Source organism: Cnephaeus nilssonii (assembly GCF_951640355.1).
Source record: "Cnephaeus nilssonii genome assembly, chromosome: 22".
Classification (NCBI taxonomy): Eukaryota; Metazoa; Chordata; class Mammalia; order Chiroptera; family Vespertilionidae; genus Cnephaeus; species Cnephaeus nilssonii.
Genome location: NC_137093.1, coordinates 24,319,102 through 24,339,632, shown reverse-complemented (window position 1 = coordinate 24,339,632; position 20,531 = coordinate 24,319,102). Strand labels below are relative to the sequence as shown.

General features: G+C 60.2%; 1 protein-coding gene across 1 annotated transcript in view; it reads left to right on the top strand.

The window, feature by feature from the left end:
* The first annotated feature begins 14,142 nt into the window (after positions 1–14,142).
* Positions 14,143–20,531, top strand: part of MN1 (MN1 proto-oncogene, transcriptional regulator) — a 41,895-nt gene continuing 35,506 nt past the window's right edge. The window contains exon 1 of the mRNA XM_079762234.1: positions 14,143–19,200. Coding sequence (XP_079618360.1) covers positions 15,330–19,200 — 3,871 coding nt within the window. The 5' untranslated portion in view covers positions 14,143–15,329. The remainder of the gene's footprint in view (positions 19,201–20,531) is intronic.

The following is a 20,531-nucleotide window of genomic DNA, read 5'->3' as shown; positions in this document are numbered from 1 at the left end:
TCAACCGCAGCCTCCTTCCCCTCTCTGTCCCTCAAGGGGGGTTCTGTTCAGCTACACAGTCGTCAGTCTCCCCAGCTTGGTGTCCCTCGGTTTGAATGCCTGTTTCCCTTGAACTTACCTTCCCACGCTCTGTCCCAAGGCCGTTTAATCCCAATGGAGCTTGGGATTTGCACATTGAAATCATTTGCTCTGGTACCACCGGAAGAGTGTGGTGTAAACCCAGGTGCCCCAACTCCTGAGCTGAATTCTCTGGGGGAGGATCCCAGAAATCAATTTTCATCAGAGCCCCCCCCCCGAGGACCTTCCGCTCCCCTACTGTGTGACGTCCCGCTCTGAGTCTCAGTTGCCTGGTCTGTACAATGGGCATGATCTACCTGCAAAGGTCACCATGTGTGGAGAGCGGCTACAGTGTTTGGACAGGTTCAAGCCTTGACTGATGAGAGGGCACAGTCCTCTCGTGGCCACGGGCAAGTCCCAGCCTGGAGGGCAGGGCCCTCCCAGCACCGTTATAGCCAACAGCTGTACTTGTCAGCTTGAACCTATGGTCCGAACACGTGGCCCCACGTGCCTGAGTGATATCGGCTGCAAGGAAACAAAGCTTGATCAAGTGCATGTAATTGAGTAGGATCGAAACCCACGAGAATGTTGTAAACATCTTGACCACGCCCTTCCTTTGCCTCGTGGCATCGGCTATAAAATAAAGACACGGCTTGTGGGCGCTGTCGCTGTCTCTCCATCAGAGAGGACAGCGTCCCACCAAGACCCAGCTTTCATTCTCTTGTCTGTCTTTTCTCAATCCTTCACCGCCCTCACTCAGGCTCACCCTTGGCCGTGCTGGCGCGGCACAGCCATGGGGTGAAATGGGGTGACAGTATTTACATGAAGACCTAGCAGGGTGATGCTCTATAACTCTGTCTTGTGAGGTGACCCACTGTCCGCAGCTGTCCTAGACAGAGAGGTTTCTCTGAATACAAGGTTTTCCGTTTTACCCCTGGGAAGGTCTCCGGCAAATCAGGACGAATTTGGTGCCTCCATCTCTGGCTTTCTGGTTCCCGGACCATATATCTTTTTTTTTTTTTAATCTTTATTATTGAAAGTATTACACAGTCCTCCTTTTCCCCCATTAACCTCTTCCAGCCCACTCCCGTCTCTCCCCCATCCTCCACCCCAGGCCCTCACCACCCCACTGTCTGTGTCCACGGGTTATGCAGATAGGCATACACGTTTGTTGGTTGATCTTATCCCTGCCTTCCCTCTGAGGTTCCACAGTCTGTTCATGCTTCTGTGGTCTATTTTTGATCACCAGTTTATTTGGTTCGCTAGATTCCACCTCTGAGTGAGATCCTGTGGTACTTGTCTTTCTCTGGCTGGCTTGTTTCGCTCAGCATAATGCTCTCCAGGTCAGGACCAGAGATCTTGCGTGCCTGCCTCGGCCAACACTGGCCAATAGAAATCGCTCCATCTGGGGCCTGGACATCAGGGCTGGAGTTTAAACTCAATGAACAAAAGCACAAGCAGTTTTGAAAATACTAAGAACTGGTGTTTCTTTTTCCCTTCCAGGAGTGGTGTGGTCTTGCATGCTGCCCTTCGCCCCACAAAAGAGGTCACATGCTGCCCCCTCCCTCCCCTCCCCCTCCCATTCCCTGATCTCTCAGCCTCACCCACGTGCGGGAGGGATGCAGACGAGAAAGCCACGCCGGCCAAACTCCGGCTTGAGTGTTGTGATCTCGTGGCTCCAAACTATACATCGAAATATTTCCTCCACGGGCGCGTCGTCAGGATTTGTTTTTTTTCCTGCATTGACTTCCTGGATTTATCGGGAGCCAAACAGCTCCTCACCCAAACTCCTCTGCCTCCTTTTAAAACCCAAGGCCACGTCCAACCTCGCAGCCCAAACCGCGCTTACATAACCTGCAGTGACACTAAGTGTTTGTGAGGCCGGCGGAGCGGGGCCGGGCCGCCCGCTCTGGAGCACAGGGGACATTCTGTCCTGCAAGATGATGCTGTTTGGGGTGTGTGCGTGCGCGTGTGTGTTTTTCCTCTCTTGAAATTCAAAAACAGCTCCTTTTGCTCAAGCTGTCAAAAAGGAGAAGAGGAGGAGGAGGAGGAGGAGGAGGAGGAGGAGGAGGGGAAGGAAGAGGAAGAAAGCCTGCAATAATTTCAGTGCTGGGCCCAGATCAAGAATTGCAAACGCTAAGAGAATATTTTCCAAAGTCATGAGGCGAGTAGGAGTTGCCGAATTACGGGAAGTCAGAGGCCCACCTTGTGTAATTTCCAGGGGTTCTGTCTCCTGGCTGCTTCCTCACGGGGATGGGGTTTTTCACCATGATCGGGTCCTCGCGCGTGCCAGGTGCTGCTCTCCTCTCGCTTATTTCCTCCTCACCAGCACCAAAGCAAGTTTGGAGACGCGGAAGGGGCTTGTCCAAGGTCAGGATGTTGATTATTGGAGAGCCATGATTGGAATCCAGTTCCGCCTGGCTCCAAACACCAGCCTGACACTGTATGTAAGCACCTACTGTGTGCAGAGGGATGTGTTTTCATCTTTTTCATGGGGCTTTCTTGCTGAATATCCAAGACTTAGCATGTAGGCTTCTAACCAGTCCTCCAACGGTGGCGTTCGGCGTTTCCATAGGAGGGCAGCTATGTTCAGGAGGGTGGCGAGTCACGGATTATTGGAAGTCACCAGCATCGGCGGGCCAGCCCCCGCTAAGGGCTCCGTAAATCACAGCTGGCATTGTTGTTATGGAGGCTGTTAGGGTTATTTTGCCTCGGAGACTTCCTAGCCCAGGCCCGAGGCCCACGTCTGCCCTGAGCTAATCTTGGTCCTGATAGAAAGGCACGGGGCAGATTTCATTTCAATGGTCACTCCCAAATTTGAAACACGTCCCTTCAACAATTGCCGAGCCGTTTCACGGTGTGATCTCCCTGGCCCTGCTAATATCTTCAGGGATTTAAAAAATATATTTGCAACAAAGAGGCCTTTGTCCGCGGAGCTGGGGCAGCCTGGCGGGGATATTACTCGAAACCTGATCGTCGGACGCCGGCCACAAACCTGCTGCCCTGGGCCCCAGCCGTGGCAGCGACGACGGCGGCTGGATTAAATCGGGCCTTTTGTCAAGGTGGACGGGCCACCGGCCACGTGACATGGCGGGACCTTAACCCTGCAGGGGTCAATGACCCCCTTCCCTGGAGTGTCCTGGCCCTGGTGACCCATCACAGCAGCCCTCACTCGGGAGGTGGGGAATGGGGGGGGTGGGGCGGGACACTGGCTCTATCCCTGCTTTCCAGATGGGGAGTGGACAGGGACTTGATCAAGGTCACCCAACATGTGGATGGCACTGTTGGGATTTAAACGTAGATCTAAACAAAAGGCCTGCGCCACTCCGTGGGACCAGGCAGTGGGTGTTAGGTCCAGTCATTAGCAAATGGCTGTTGAGTACTGACCACACAGAGCCCCTGTTCTAGGCACCCGGGATCCAGTAGTAAGACAGACAAAGACACTGGTTCGTTCATTCATTCATATTCATTTATCCATCCATCCATTCATTCAGCTACTATTTATTTTATTGATTTTTTTACAGAGAGGAAGGGAGAGGGACAAAGAGTTAGAAACATCGATGAGAGAGAAACATCGATCAGCTGCCTCCTGCACACCTCCCACGGGGGGTGTGCCCACAACCAAGGTACATGCCCTTGATCGGAATCGAACCTGGGACCTATAAGTCCGCAGGCCGACGCTCTATCCACTGAGCCAAACCAGTTAAGGCTATTTAATATGTTTTTTATTGATTTCAGAGAGGAAGAGGAGAGAGAGTAACATCAATGATGAAAGAGCATCTTTGATTGGCTGCCTCCTGCACGCCCCCTACTGGGGAATTGAGCCTGCAGCCCCGGCATGTGCCCTGACTGGGGATCGAACGGTGACCTCCTGGTTCCTAGGTTGATGTTCAGCCACTGAGCTACACAGGCCGGGCACTGTTTCTCTATTTAAAAAAAAACAAAACAAGGCGCCCAGCTAACTTCTGTTGGTTCGCCCTGCGGCCCAGTGTTAGTCAAAGTCTTTGGTTGCAGGCTCTTCCTGTCCTCTTCCCCTTCGGAGGGGTCCTGGCCTCTCCGTAATCCTATGCTGCTCCTATAGCTGTTGCATGCCTACCCATCTCCCTCTGGTGTCCTGAAGGCTGGGACCCCATCTGTTTTAATCCATCAAATGCCTTGTGCCCAGCACATAGCAGGTACTCAGTTGAAGTCTATTGAAGTCAACTGTCTTTTACAGAAGTCCTAACCCATCTCCTCCCTGCTCTCAGCCTCAGTCTCCTCAGCGGCGTGGGCTCACTGGAACCCAGTTTGCGTGGTGCCAGGGAGGAGTCACCGGATGTCTGGATCGGGGGTGGCCTCGAGGTGTCCTCCGGGCTGTGACTGACCCTCTCGAGGGGAGGACGTCATAGGCACGGAGAGACGTTCTCTTCAGTTCAGACAGCGGGCCTCTTGAATGCTGATGCTGGCGTGCCTGGGGCCAGGCGGGCACCTTCCCGCCCCTCTTCCCCCAATACCCTTCCTCCTCACCTCCCCTCTACCTCTTCCGGCCTCCGTGCCAGCCCGTGCACCTAGGACGCCTACATGGCCTTCCTTTATGCCAGCGAGTGAGAGCCAGCCTTCCCGTCCAGCCCTCCAAATAGGAAACCGGGGTCCATCTAGGGCCCCTGCCTACCTGGCGCCCACGATGGGGCGGGGTGGGCAGAGATTCGTGAAAGGATCCCATGAGATATGCCCGGGCCTCGGGCCAGGAGAGCATCCCAAGGCGGCAGGAGTCGCTGGGGAGGACGTCTCTGAGGATGGGGCCCTGAGGGGAGGGATGGCTGTGCATTACCTGAGCCAACGGGGCGTGGACGGGAAGGAGCCCTCCGGCCATTGGGATCGGGGCGTGGACAGGAAGGAGCCCTCCGGCCATTGGGATCGCCGTGAAGAAGGAAGGCCAGAGGGCGGCGTGGCCGGGGAGAACAGGGTGAGCATAGCGAATTCTCCCGGGCTCGGCATGGAGGGCCTCCCAGGCGGTGGTGAGCCATTCCATCTTCATTCCAAACCATGAGCTCCACTGACCTCCTTTAAGGACGGGGGTGGGGTGGGCGGGAGGAGGGAACGTGTGACTTGATTTGATCAGATGTAGGCCCTGGCGGCTGTCCAGGTGGGGAGGGTGGTGGCCAGAAGCAGGGAAGGCATGGAGCTGGGAGAGGTTTCAGCAGGACCTGGGGATGGACAGGATTAGCGTGTGTGCACGCGTGTGCATGTGAGTGTGCGTGCGCATGAGTGCATGCATGCACCCCGCTGAGTGTCCGAGTCAGACAGGCACCTCCATCTCTCTCTCTCTCCTCCCGCCTGAGGCTTCCCCCAAAGAAGGGAAGCCATGACGCCCATGGCAGGGGGAGGTCCCATGCCTGGTGGGGGTCCCCCCTTGGGGCCCCGCCTTTGAAGCAGTCACCAGGCCCCTGCGCCTCCTGCCCTTGCACCTCCTGCCCCTGCTCTCTCCCGGCTCCCCGTGATTTAGGAGGCATTTTCCTTTGGGGTGATATAGATTCCAAAACGCCACATCCATCTCTCAGGCCCGGTGAAGCCAGCCTGTCTGAGTTATAGCAGATTGCTTTCTGCATGCACAAAGAGGGGGGGGGGACGAGGGGGGGGGCGGAGGGCACCGGTTTGCTCTTTCTGCTCTCTGCGCCTGGAACATTTGAGCAAACATTCCTGGCTGCCTTGGAAGTTACCAAACCCAGATGAGCTCATCTGAGCCAGAGGTGGGGGCAGCTGGCGCCTGGAGCCCGCCCGGAGCTCACCAGGTGGCCCAGTGGCCGAAGTCAGAGGCGGCTGGGCCTCAGCTGGGGAGGGTGGGCCCCGCACAGCTGGGCCTGGCCCAGAGAACCCCGGGTGGAGCCGTCGGCGCGCCTCAGGCCTGGCAGCGTGGTTGGTGTTGCAAGGTCTCTGGATGGAAGCTGGGAGCCTGGGACCGCACAGCCAGGGTCTGAGAGGGAGCAAACGTGTGATACAGGCACCTCATCAATTCTCAGGGCTGCCCTGTGGGCGCCGGGCCCGCCCTGCAGGGGCCTCGCTCCATGTAGTAGCACTGCCATTTATTGAGTGTTAACTATGTGCTAAGTGCTCTGTGCCCAGCTCACCCGCCTGGCAACCCGAGGCACCATTATTCTCCCCATTTGGCAGATGGGGAAACCGAGGCTCGGAAGGATAGAGCGCCGGCCCGGGGTGGCCGAGGTGAGGCTGACCCCCGTCTCCTCTAGTCGGGACTCATCTTCCTGTTTCGGGGAAGACAGCGTCCAGAGGAAGAGCTGCCGGTACGGTCAGGCGCCAAACAGTGAGCGTTGGTGATCTGTTCCCAGGAGCTGACTCACAGGAGCACGAAGCTCCCTCTCTCCGGCCTCTGTGTCCTCCTCGGGGTGGGCAGGGCACTCACCGCCCACCAGTCCCTCGTGCACTTCACCGCCTTCGTGGCAGGGGGTCGGAGGGGGATCCCACTGAGTCTTCCCGGGGGGGGGGGGTTTCAGTGTATTTCCTGCCTTTGTCCTTTGGGTGACGGGCGCAGGCTCTTATTTTGAAGGAGCTCTCCTCACGTTCCTTCCCCAAGCAGCGTTCCTTCCCTCTAAGTTCCCTTCTGTGAAATGGGCACAGGCGTAACCCCGCTGTAGGGGTGGTGTGAGAAGGACCCCCAATCCCCGGAGAGGACTCAGCACAGGGGCTGGCACATGGTGAGGGCCCAGCACCAGAGACCACCCCCCTCCTGTTGTGAGCTGCCAGAGCACCCCTCTCCCACCCCCGTGTCCCACAGGGCCCCCACTTCCAGGAAGCCCATAGCGGGAGCGTAGCCCCTCCAATGGCCCTCCTAGGGAAGGTGCCAGACGGTGACATGGGATGAGTCTTCCTCCCTCACCAAGGCCCTCTGGTGTAGGGACTGCTTCTACAGGTGAGGAAACTGAGGCACAGAGAGGGGAATGCCTGTTCGGGGACCTTAGGTCTGTAGGACGCTTTGAGCCGCTTGAGCCTGAACCTCTGTGATGCACAGCGAAGGGGAACAGGACGGATCTGAGCAAACTGGGGTGAACCTGGCCACCCCCCCCCCGCCCCCCCATCGCTGTCGCTGCTTCTTAGACACAGAACGTGGCTTCAGATTCCAGCCGCACTTGGGGTTCCTTTCTGGGAGACAGATCCTCGGCTCTGGGCACTGAGGGGCCAAGTCTGGGTGACCTTCCCCTTGCTTTGGGGGCGATTCTCCCGGTCGCCCCCCCCAAAAAAACACCCCCAACCTACCACAGCCTTTCCTAGCAGGGGATGGGTGGGGATGGGTGGGGCTGGGGGAACAACGGAGGATGGATTTGAAAGGCTTTGGCTAGTGACAGGCCGGTCCCGCGTTTTCCCATCAAACATGCTTGTTTAGTTCTGTTTATGAGGCTGGCTTTCCAGCCAGATTCCTGATGGTAATGAGCCCGCATTGCTGATGGCTGCAGGGAGAGAGAAGGAGGGGGTGGGGGTGGGATCATGCTAAATAGGCTTGCTGAATAATGACGAACCCCCGCCCGAACCTGCGCGTTTTCTGACTGATCCTGCGGGCGCAGGGCGCCTTGTGTGTGATGCCTGGTGTTGGTTGCCGATTGGGAAGTCTTTCAAGGGGAGGCTGGACTGGGCCGCGGAGTCGCCGAGGCCTCGGTTCCAGCCGTGGAGCTGGTTTGAGTTATTTTGGGACCGGGGCCCTGGGTTCAGCGCACTCCACTTAGAAAATGGAAAATAGAAGCTCATAGCTGGATGCCGTCTGGGGAAGAGAAAGCCTGGTGGATGGAGGGGTTGGCTGAGGCCCTTCAGGATCCTACGGACCCCAGTTGGAGACGCGCCCTGCCGTGTGTGCGCTGCGTGGCCTCCAGCAAGTCCCCAGGGCTCGAGGAGGCCGACCTCCAGGCATGGCTTCCGAGATCCCATGAGGTGTAAGGGTGTTCCTGTGCTCAGCGAAGGGGCCGTCCTGATCAGTGTTGCTATTCACACGTTCAAGCCACGGCCCAGCTTCTCCTCCCCCAGGTCACAGCGAAGGGTGTTGGGGGGCTGGCTCTGAGCTAGACCCCCGAGGAAGGAGCGTGCCCCAGGAGAGCTCGATGCTGGAAGCAGGTGTTGGAGCCCTGGCCCCCGTGTGTCTGGGCCCCTGGGAAGCTGAAATGCCTCCTGGTGGCCTGTGCAGGCAGCCTGGCCTGGCCTGGTGAGCTGTGAAACAGTCACTTCCTGGTCCAGGTATCATTCAGGGGGAATTCGGGGGCTCCCTCATATCGAAGCCCTGTGGCCAGGCCCCGGAGGCCTCTGGGAAGTGGGCAGGGAGGTGTGCAGGAAGAGGCCGAGAAAGAGAGGATCCCTCCCCAGAGTGGGAGTCTTCAGGAGCTGGAGGGAGGAGGTGTGGGGGGGGAGGAGGGGCGGTGTCTTAGACTCTGCCCACGCCCCTCCCCCAAACCCCTGTCTGGGGCTCAGACCCAGGCAAAAGCTGCACAGATCGTGGGCTGGTATGGGGGCAGATGGTGGGGTCAAGCCAGGCCTGATATGAGTCGGGTCCTGCTTCTCACTTGCTGGATGACCTGGGGCGAATCCCTCACCTCTCTGTGCTTAAGTTTCCTCCTTTATAAAATAGGAGAAAACGAGAACAACAGCAGCTACCTCACAGGGCAGTAATGTAATATAACATAATATACACTGAGTGGCCAGATTATTGTGATCTCTGAATGAATAATCATCTGGCCACTCAGTGCATATCCTATATAATAAAAGGCTAATATGCAAATTGTCCCCTCGACCAGGAGTTCGACCAGCAGGCAGGCCGGCCAACAGCCCATGTCCCCTCCCCCTGGCCAGGCTGACCAGACCCAACCCATGCACAAATTCATGCACCAGGCCTCTCTATATATACATACACTGAGTAGCCAGGTGATTATGTGTTCAGAGATCATCATAATCTGGCCACTCAGTGTAAATGATATGTCACATCTATTATACCCTGTGGGCTGGGTGCTTCCCCACACCTGCAGCCTCCCTGACACCATTGGAGACAGGTGTTCCTATAGATCCAGGAACTGAAGCTCCAGTCTCCGTCTAGCTCCCCGTGTGTGGTCCGGGGAGGGAGGAACTGGGCTTAGAACCGAAGACATCTAGCTCTCTTGTAAATGCCCTTGGCCTCCCCCACCCAGCCGCGGGACAGGGGAGAAGTCCTGCCCACAGGGAGTAGCATCTGTATTCACGGAGGCAGAAGGGGCCTTTCCGTGCTAACAGCCCCGAGTGGGGGAGCCCGTGGGTCCTGCCTTGCTCTGTGCTGGCTGCTTGGGGGCAAACTCAGGACTCTGTTTCCAGAAAAAGAAAATAAAAAACAACCAACCAGTGAAGATGGCTTCTGGGACCACCTTGAAAGACAAAGAAAAGGGAGACCCTCCGGTCTCCAAAGACCCCTTTACACTCACCTCTGACTATGTTCCTTGGCTCCCCAGAAAAACGTTCAAACTTTCCCACCTGCCTTTGTGGTCCTCCTGATTTGGGTCCCGCTGACCTCTTAAGCTTCAGAACCAGCCCCCCACCACGTCTTACTCTAAAAAAACTGCTGCTGGAACCTCCCCATAGCTCATTCAACTGATTCCTCTGCTTGGGAAGTCCTTTGACCCTGTTCTGGTTATTAAACTCCTATCCCACCTACAAAACCCACCTCTGGAAACCCCTATGATTCCTCCCTCTCGGCACAGTTATTGTATCCCTATAGTATATCATGTAGTCCTGTTAGAATATAATACTAGGCTTTCCAGACTGAGGGTTGGGATCCATCTCCCACCTTTTTTTTTTTTTTCTTTCTGACTTCCCAGCCTGAGCCCTGGCACACAGTAGGCACTCAAGGTGTATTTCTTCAATGGACAGATGGAAGAGAGACCCCAAAAGATAACCAGGCACCATGCATAGAGAGAGGGAGGGGATGCTGTTGCTTAGCAACTGGCAGCGACGAGGGTCTCATCCTTTCCAAACCCCCAAGGTGGTTACTATCCTTCGTCCCAGCAGGGCCTTCCCCGGAGGCGGCAGCCCTGGGTGCTTCCTGGGCAGATGCCAGCCGCACCCCTTTACCCCAGCACAGTGTGGGGTGGGAGAGGTGGAGGTGAGCGCCCGAGAGAGCCATCCTTTCTCTCACAGGGTGGCTGGTGGTGGGGGGTGGAGGGGCAGGCTGATCTGTCACGTAAACCCCATTTCTCTGGGGCCATTCATTGTTCTACTCTCCACGTCCCTGAGTCCAAACACAGAAGAAATAATAATGATAACAATGGTAATAAGAGAGGCTACCATTTAGTGAATGCCTGCCATCTGCCACGCGCTGTGCCACTTTTCAATGGTCCAGTCCTTACGGTCCGCAGCAACTGGCTGTGACTCTCCTTTCCAACGGGGGAAACCGAGGCTCAGAGGAAGGAAGGATCCTAAGGGGTGAAGACAAGATTTGAATCTGGGTGTGTCATGCCAGAGTTTCTATCCTTTCCACCACTCGTTCACGAGAGGGAGTCTTTCTGAAACCCTCCACCCCAGGCCTCAGGGGAAGTAGGTTCCCCTCCAGGCCTCCGAGGGGACTCTGCCTGCTGCGATTCTTCGAGTGTCCAAGCTCTAAAGGGCAGAGGTGTTAGCTGTGGCTCTGTGTGTGTGTGTGTGTGTGTGTGTGTGTTGGGGGCCTGGTGGGCCAGCATGAAGGCTGTGTGTCTGCTGGGTAAACGATGTGAGTGTCGGTTGTTTTGTGTTTTTTGTTGAGTGGGGGCTCACCAGTGGGGGTCCCCTTTCGGACTGGAGCTCCTGGGCTGGTCCAGGTGTGCAGGATCTCAAGCCCCTGGGGGGCATCCTTCTTCAGCTCTGGGTCCCCAGCCCAGCTGTGTCTCCCCCCCCCCCCCCCCCCCCGCCAGGAGGGCCCCTCGGACTGGAGGGGAGGCTGAAGGAAGGGGAAGAGAGGGGAGAAAGGCCCCAGGCTCCTGCTGCTCTGGGCTCTGGGCCGCTGGCAGCGGGAACATGAATTCGTCTGGGCGCTAGGGGGCAATGTGTCTGTTCCAAAGAAGCCGCAGGCCCTTGCAGGCGGCACGCACACACAGGCACACGCAGGGGCGCCCACACCAAGGAGGCGCACACGCTGGCGTGTCCACGGGCACAGATGGGCACAGGCAGTGGCCCTGGCTCTCGCCCTCGCAGAGAAAACAGACGCGTGAGCAGAGATGCAGGCACACACACGGTATGAGGCAGCTGCACACCCAGGGACACACACAGAGGCAGCACACAGAAGCAATGGGTTGGGGATGCTCCCCGCGCCGGGGACACTCGCAGAGACACCGGAATGCACGCACACGCAGGCATGTACAACAACACATGCAGATGTCCTTCCTCCCCCCACACAGGCGAAGACACAAACGCAGGCACATGCCACACACGCGCACGGCATTTGTCGCGGGAAGGAGAGGGGACCCAGGCACGTTGCCGGCACAGAAACCCGGCGAGCCCAACCACACGCACGCACCCTGCTCTCAGACCTTCGCACACCTCGCAGACTGCGCTCTTGGGAACAGCCCCAGAGAAAAACTCCCACACACCCCTCTTGGGAGTGCACAGAATGATTCCACAGGAAACCTGCGCAGGTATTCAGGGGACCCCCACCCAGAGACCGGTGAAGTCACGCCTCAGCCTAGAGCACGTCCCAACAGGGGTCTCCCCAGACTGCTGGTCTGCGGGCCATTCTTCCCACTGCCCTGGCCCAGCCCGGGCTCCAGACAGCTCCCAACGTTCCCTAGTCCCTCTGGACACATCCGTGGTGACACACGCATAGCCCAGAACCAATCACTCTGGACCAGGTATGTGACCAGGCTTTGCCCACACAGGGGTCCTCCTCCTGGCAACCCAGTCCCCCTACTGGTCCCCTTCCGGCCCAAGAGGCTTCGTGTCCCCCCAGGTTCTGGCCTGGGGCCCTGTGGGAGGGGAGGCCTACCCAGGCCCCTCAGTTCTTTGTGCCTAAATCAGCCAAGCCTCCCTCTCTTCTCAGCCTCTCACTTCCCTGTCACTTTGCTAAGTAATAATTTCCATGTCCAATTCCATTTCTTTTCTAGTTCTGAAACCTCTAAGCTATCAGCAAGAGGATAGTTCACATGAAAACTAATTACACAAAATCAATATTTAATCACAGACCAACAACCTGATCCTGCAGAAAAATCCTTTTAAAACTCCACCGCCCTGTACAAATACTTCTTCTCCATGCTTATTTATGGACCCCATGTTCGGTGGGGGTAATTTTCATTTTTAATTTCAAAGAGAAAAAAAGAATATCTGTCGGACGTTCCCAGCAGGGAGGTCCCACGAAGGACCTTGGGTCTGAGCTGGCTTCCGCTCTCTGAGTTGTCAAGTTGCAGGTTTTTATGGTTTGCCTTTTATTTTTATTCTTCTTGGAGGGCGGTGGGGAGGTGTCATTTTCTTCCCGAGTTCCTTGAGATTCCTGTCTCCTCTCACCCCCTAAGTTGAGCTCTTTCCCCAGCATTTCTGAAAAATCCAGCATCTGTCTTCCCAGCAGCAACTCCGGGGAGCAATGAATTCGCTTGCGCGAAGTGGTAACTTTTTAACTCCCTCCCGCGTTCCGTGGAGTGCTTAATCTGAGGTTTTTAAATAAAAAGGGCTCAGGGGTTGGTTTTATTATAACGTTTATTTCATTTCAGATTTCATGCGTAATTTAGCAAACGCTAGACAGACTTAGGCGATAAACACTTTCCTTTGTAGGGGGGGGAAAAGGCATTTTTATACACCATGCTTAATTTTATTTAGATTTCATAGCGATATCAGGGACACTTCAAAAAAAGTTCTTTTTTTTTTCCCCCTTCCTCCCCTTCTCCTAAGAACGCTGGTCGGCTCACAAAATTGCCTCGTGCTATTTTATAGCAAGGAGCATTCAAGGCCTTCCCCTTCCTCCCCCCGCACACACTTTAGGGAGGAAAATACACCCAGGCCGGCACAGAATAAACACCTCCTCTACCCCCGCCCCCCCCCCCCCCCCATCACCTCTAACTTCCAACTTCCAGCTGCAAGATAGATTTCAGCCTCAGTGGGGATCAGGAAGATCTAAACATTTTAACTAAGATTATTGGGATAAATATTTCATAAAGAGCAGGGCAGATATTAAATTACTCCTATTGATTTTAGTATCACACAACCCAATTCCTTGGCCTCTTCAGTTTAATTGATCTCTTAAGGAGGCCGACCTCGCGCCCACTGGGCCTCGGTCGGGTTTGCCAGTAGTGGGGTCCCCCCGCCGGCCCGTGCGTCCTTCTGCGCGCTTATCTCCCTCGCCGCTCTGCGCTGGACTTAGCCGAAGTGTCCCCCCCACCCCCATAAAGTGATCGAGTGGTCACGGCTCCTCCGCGTGGAAGCCAGCGACTGAGGACTGGGAATCTCAGGCAGCGGGATTAGGGAACAATTGTGCATGTCCTTGTGAGGGAGTGGCGAGCAGGAGCGCGGGTGTCTGGAGGAGAACCCTAACTTCGGGGGTTCCCGGTCTGCTTTCACCTCCAGGAAAATCCGAGGACCTGTGACGTTGGGCGCCACTCGTGAGCGGACTGCGGCGGAGAGCCGAGGGTTCGCCTCGGGTTGAAGCAGAGTCGATCCTTAGCGACTTTCCTGGCGAGTCCAGGAGCGGCGCCTGACGACCCCATTGTCTGAGCGCCCCGCACCGCTTACCACCCACCTCCCCACCCCCTTGCCCACCCCGCAGGTCTCGCTCCAGTTGGGGGTGGGGAGTTGGTAACTGGGTGAGCAGGAAGGGGGTGAACAAAGCCAAGCTCCCGCCATTCTAAGCCTGCGCCCTCTCCACCCCGATGCGCTGGGAGGCCAGGGCGCGCCCCAAGCGCACTGGCCCCGGACCCCCAGGCGAGACCCGCGCGGGAGAGACCCTGGAGTTGGCGAAGTGCGGGTTCGTAGGGGGGCCGCGGCAGCCAGTACCCAGGACCACCTTAACAGCGAGCCCCGCCCCGGACCCAGCTCGGGCTGTGCTGATTGGTGCAAATGTAATGGCTGAAATTGATTGCTGAAATGCAAAACTTGTTGCTGCTTCTCTCAGCGCCGGGCGAGAGGCAGACACAGAGAGGGGAGCTGAGACCCTCGGAACGCCCCACGCAGCCCCCCCTCGCCCCCGTTAGCCAGGAGAGGGGTGCGCGGACCCCCCAGAGCTGCCCCCGCCCCCGCACTCTGGGCTCCGAGAGCTCCGCGGGAACGCCTTAGCCGGCTCGCCCAGTGTGGTCCTCCAACCCGCGTACGCCCCCCTCCCCGGGGTCCGAGGGGGACTCGCGAAGCTCCTCGGCGCGGAGGCAGGGAACCCGAGCCTTGGAGAGACCCAACCCCTCGTTTCGCTGCCTGTCCGAGCTTGGAACCGGGCGCGGAGACCCCAGCGAACTCAGAGACCGAACGGCGGAGGACCCAAGCTGCAGTCGGCGGAACCTGGCAGCGAAGCGGCGCGCGGGGGTGCGGCGCGCCGGGGTGCCGCGCACCGGCCGCGGAGCGGGGGAACCGTGTCTTCCCCCAACCCTCGGGTCCAACCCCGGGTGCCCGCTGCCTCCCCAGCCCCGCTGCGCCCTCAGCTCGGGGGGCCAGCGCGGGTGATGTCGAGCGGAGCCTCCAGTCCTCCGACCAGCTGAAGAAACAGTAGCCGCTTGCTCGGGGCCGACGGGGACTGTGCGAGTGGATCGTGCTTGGCGGAGGCTCGAGCTACCGCGCGCGGGGACTCCGGGGGAGGGGGGAGGGACCGCTCTGTCCATGCCCGGGCGCCAGCCACGGCTTTAAAGGGTCTCCCTGCCCGGCCCCTCAGCAGCTCCGCTTCGGACTCACTCCGAGAGGCTTCGGGCGGCTTCCTGGGGGCTCCCCACCCGATCCGTTTGGACTTAAGAAGGTGATCGCTCTGCTTTCCCTGCCTCCTTCCCGCCTCCTTCCCCCCCACTTAACTTTTTGTCTCCACTCGCCTGCAGCTCTGTTCCCTCCCCGCAAACCCACCCGCGGCTGTGCCAACCGCCTGGGGCATGGGCCCTCCAACACGGCTCCTGGAGGCCCTGCGGCGCCGCAAGATGTGAGAGGCCCGCGTGGGGCAGAGCCAGAGCTTCGGGAGAGGAGCGGAGAAGCCCCCAGCCTCCACAGGCCAGGAGCGGTGGCGGTGCGCACTGCGTCCCCGCGGTGCCGAGCGTCCCAACCCGGGGCCGGAACGGGGTAGCTGGCCGGAGGCGCGCCGCGGAGAGCAGGCTGTCATGCCCTATTGATTTCCCCACCCCCCGCCAAGTATGTTTGGGCTGGACCAATTCGAGCCCCAGATCAACAGCAGGAACGCTGGCCAGGGCGAGAGGAACTTTAACGAGGCCGGACTGAGCATGAACACCCACTTTAAGGCTCCGGCTTTCCACGCGGGGGGACCTCCCGGCCCCGTGGACCCCGCCATGAGCGCGCTGGGCGAGCCCCCGATCTTGGGCATGAACATGGAGCCTTACGGCTTCCACGCGCGCGGCCACTCGGAGTTGCACGCGGGGGGGCTGCAGGCGCAGCCGGTGCACGGATTCTTCGGAGGCCAGCAGCCGCACCACGGCCACCCGGGAGGCCACCACCCCCACCAACATCACCCTCACTTCGGGGGCAACTTTGGTGGCCCGGACCCAGGGGCCTCCTGCCTGCACGGGGGTCGCCTGCTCGGCTACGGCGGCGCCGGCGGCGGCGGCCTGGGCAGCCAGCCGCCCTTCGCCGAGGGTTACGATCATATGGCGGAGAGCCAGGGGCCCGAGAGCTTCGGCCCGCAGCGACCCGGGAACCTCCCGGACTTCCACAGTTCGGGCGCCTCGGGCCACGCCGTGCCGGCCCCGTGCTTGCCGCTGGACCAGAGCCCTAACCGAGCCGCCTCCTTCCACGGCCTCCCCGCCTCCAGCGGCTCCGAGTCCCACAGCCTGGAGAACCGGAGGGTGGCGAACCAAGGAGCCGTCGACTCGCTGGAATACAATTACCCGGGCGAGGCGCCCTCGGGACATTTCGACATGTTTTCGCCCTCGGATTCCGAGGGGCAGTTGCCTCATTATGCGGCGGGTCGCCAGGTTCCCGGGGGCTCTTTCCCGGGCGCCTCGGCTCTGCCCAGAGCTGCAGGCATGGTGGGCTTGTCCAAAATGCACGCCCAGCAGCAGCAGCAGCAACAGCAGCAGCAGCAGCAGCAACAGCAGCAGCAGCAGCAGCAACAGCAGCAGCAGCAACAGCACGGCGTTTTCTTCGAGAGGTTCGGCGGGGCCCGCAAGATGCCGGTGGGCTTGGAGCCGGGAGTCGGCTCCAGGCACCCCTTAATGCAGCCTCCCCAGCAGGCCCCGCCGCCCCCGCAGCAGCAGCCCCCGCAGCAGACTCAGCCGCCGCCGCCGCCGCCGCAGCAGCAGCCTCCGCCGCCCGGGCTCTTGGTCCGACAAAACTCGTGCCCGCCCGCGCTCCCGCGGCCCCAGCAGGGCGAGGCGGGCACCCCCGGCGGCAGCCTGCAAGACGGGGGCCCCATGCTGCCCAGCCAACACGCGCAGTTCGAGTACCCCATCCACAGGCTGGAGAACCGGAGCATGCACCCTTACTCGGAGCCCGTGTTCAACATGCAGCATCCTCCTCCCCAGCAGGCGCCCAACCAGCGGCTGCAGCATTTCGACGCGCCCCCCTACATGAACGTGGCCAAGAGGCCGCGCTTTGACTTCCCGGGCAGCGCGGGCGTGGACCGCTGTGCCTCGTGGAACGGCAGCATGCACAACGGCGCCCTGGACAACCACCTCTCGCCCTCGGCCTATTCGGGCCTCCCCGGCGAGTTCACACCGCCGGTCCCCGACAGCTTCCCCTCGGGGCCACCCCTGCAGCACCCGGCCCCGGACCACCAGTCTCTGCAGCAGCAGCAGCAGCAACAGCAGCAGCAGCAGCAGCAGCAGCAGCAGCAGCGCCAAAACGCGGCCCTCATGATTAAGCAGATGGCGTCGCGGAATCAGCAGCAGCGGCTGCGCCAACCCAACCTGGCTCAGCTCGGCCACCCCGGGGACGTGGGCCAGGGGGGCCTGGTGCACGGCGGCCCGGTGGGCGGCTTGGCCCAGCCGAACTTTGAACGCGAAAGCGGCGGCGGCGGCGGCGCGGGCGCGGGGCGCCTGGGCACCTTCGAGCAGCAGGCGCCCCACTTGGCGCAGGAGAGCGCGTGGTTCACAGGCCCTCACCCGCCCCCGGGGGACCTGCTGCCCCGCAGGATGGGCGGCTCGGGCCTGCCCGCGGACTGCGGCCCGCACGACCCCGGGCTGGCGCCACCCCCTCCGCCCGGTGGCTCGGGGGTGCTGTTCCGGGGCCCTCTTCAGGAGCCGCTGCGGATGCCCGGAGAGGGCCACGTGCCCGCGCTGCCCTCCCCCGGCCTGCAGTTCGGGGGCAGCCTGGCCGGCCTGGGCCAACTGCAGTCGCCGGGGGCCGGCGTGGGGCTGCCGAGCGCTCCCTCTGAGCGCCGGCCCCCTCCGCCGGATTTCACGGCGTCTGCGCTCGGGGGCCAGCCGGGCTTCCCGTTCGGCGCGGCGAACCGGCAGGCCACACCGCACAGCGGCGGCCCGGGCGTGAACTCGCCCCCGAGCGCGGGCGGGGGCGGCGGCGGCGGCGGCCCTGGAGGCGGCGGCGGCCCTGGAGGCGGCGGCGGGGGCGCGTACCCGCCGCAGCCGGACTTCCAGTCCAGCCAGCGCGCCTCGGCCAGTAAGCTGGGCGCGCTCTCGCTGGGCTCCTTCAGCAAGCCCAGCTCCAAGGACAACCTGTTCGGCCAGAGCTGCCTGGCTGCGCTCTCCACCGCCTGCCAGAACATGATCGCCAGCCTCGGGGCCCCCAACCTCAACGTGACCTTTAACAAGAAGAACCCGCCCGAGGGGAAGAGGAAATTGAGCCAGAACGAGACCGACGGCGGTGCGGCCGTGGTGGCCGGCAACCCGGGCTCGGATTACTACCCCGGAGGAGGAGGGACTGCTCCGGGGGCCCCGGGGCCCGGGGGAGGCCCTTCGGGGACCAGTAGCGGTGGCAACAAAACCTCAGGGCCGCCCAACCCTCCCTCCCAGGGCGACAGCACCAGCCTCTCCCCAAACTACACCCTGGAATCCACATCGGGGAACGATGGCAAGCCGGTCCCTGGGGGCGGTGGCCGGGGACGGGGGCGCAGAAAAAGGGACAGTGGTCACGTGAGCCCGGGGACCTTTTTCGACAAGTACTCGGCGGCCCCGGACAGCGGGGGCGCGCCCGGGGTCAGCCCAGGGCAGCAGCAGCCGCCGCCGCCGCAGCCAGGCGGGGCCCTGGGCGGAAGCTCGACGGGCGGCGAGGCGCGCGGGGCGCCCACGCCCCATGAGAAAGCGCTCACCTCGCCTTCTTGGGGCAAAGGGGCCGAATTGCTCCTGGGGGACCAGCCGGACCTCATGGCGTCCCTGGATGGCGGAGCCAAGTCAGACGGCAGCTCCCCGCACGTGGTGGGCGAGTTCGCCTCCGACGAGGTGAGCACCAGCTACGCCAACGAGGACGAAGTGTCATCCAGCTCCGACAACCCCCAGGCCCTGGCCAAAGCCAGTCGGAGCCCCATGGTGACAGGTTCGCCCAAACTCCCTCCCCGGGGGGTGGGCGCCGGGGAACACGGACCCAAGGCGCCCCCGCCCCCGCTCGGCCTGGGCATCATGTCTACCTCTACCTCGACCCCTGACAGCTATGGCAGCGGCGGGGGCGCTGGCCATCCGGGCACGCCCGGCCTGGAGCAGGTCCGGACCCCTACGAGCAGCAGCGGGGCACCCCCACCGCCCGACGAGATCCACCCCCTGGAGATCCTCCAGGCCCAGATCCAGCTGCAGAGGCAGCAGTTCAGCATCTCCGAGGACCAGCCCCTGGGGCTCAAGGGGGGCAAGAAGGGCGAGTGTGCGGTGGGGGCTTCCGGCGGCGGAGGCGTCGGCGCCCAGAACGGAGACAGCGAGCTGGGCAGCTGCTGCTCCGAGGCTGTCAAGAGCGCCATGAGCACCATCGACCTGGACTCCCTGATGGCGGAGCACAGCGCCACCTGGTACATGCCCGCAGACAAGACCTTGGTGGACGGGGCCGAGGACGACAAAACGCTGGCGCCCTGGGAGAAGGCCAAACCCCAGAACCCCAGCAGCAAAGAAGGTATATATGCCCCCCCCCCCCTTCTGGTCCCCTTCTGACCTCCCAGAGACCCGCCCCGCCCCCACTGCAGGCCTTAGCCTCCTGCAGCCTGCAAGGCCCCAATGGAAAGAGGGGGAGTCCTTTGGCATTAGGAGATGCCAAAGGGCCTTCTGTGAGTGCCCAGCTCAGAGCTGGAGACCCTTTCTCTGACTCACACCCAGGGCTCTATGAGTCTGCCCCTCCCCCCCAGCCCCCCTGAGGTGCTGCCAGGTAGATCCTGGTGCCACTGGGTGCTAAGAACTTAGGGGAGGGGGAAGCGCTTTGAGGATGATTGCAGAGTCTCCCTCCCCCCCCCCCCCAGCTGGTTGCTCAGAGGTCTGGGCGCCTCTCCTTTCACACTGAGACCCCTCCTCGGGCCTCAAGCTCTAGGCTGGTTCCGGTTTTGGGGGGTCCTGTGCCCCCCTCCTGGGTAGGACACGTGGGAAGTTATGTTCATGCCTCCCCACCTTTTCTAGGCAGCCAACCTCTCGCTCCAGCTCCCTTCCCTGTGTGCCAGCCTCTTTAGGGAAAAAAAAAAAAAGTTCCCAGCCCTGGTTGTGGCAGCATCACTCAGAGGCAACGCCTAATGTGACATTTGTTCCTGATGAGGAGCTGTTTTGTCTCTTCGTAACTATTGGAGTTTCATTGCAAAGCTGGATACCTGTAGGGGTTGTGGGAGGCAGGCAGGCAGTCTTCCCCAGGTGCATGCCCTGGACATTGGGTGGGGCTGGGGTGGGGGGGTCTGCTTGGCACAGGCCAGGCCACGCACCCAGGGCACCGTTTGTGAATGGGGGTAGGGATATATATATATTCTTAAGACACAAAGGACCCGCGTTCGTCAATATCTATCCCTGGCTTTGGTGACAGATGTCCGGTCCCAGCTCTCCTTTGCATTCTAAGCATTCCCCGCCAGCCCCCCAATCAGGCCTGGGGGCTTTTAAGGTGCGTGGGGTAGGGGGGAGGCCTGGTCAATGAACCACCATTGCAGTTAAGGAATAACAGTTTTTTAACCTGAAGAAGACTAGGCTGCTGTAGATATCCATTTCATTTTAATGGGACTTTCCTCTCCTCCCTTATCCCCCCTCCTCACAGATAATGGCTTCTTAAAGTTAGGTAACATCATTTCTTTCTTTTATTCCCCCTCCCACCCCCCATTTCTCCCTTTTTTTCTTTTAAACCCTAGTTGAATCCCCTTGGTTTCAACAGGCTGAATAGTATCATGAAACCAGGGGCTGGCCATGCAAACCACGTCTTTAAAACCACATCTCTTGATTTCTGCCCTCTCTTCGAGTTCTTCTCCTCTTCCTTCATTT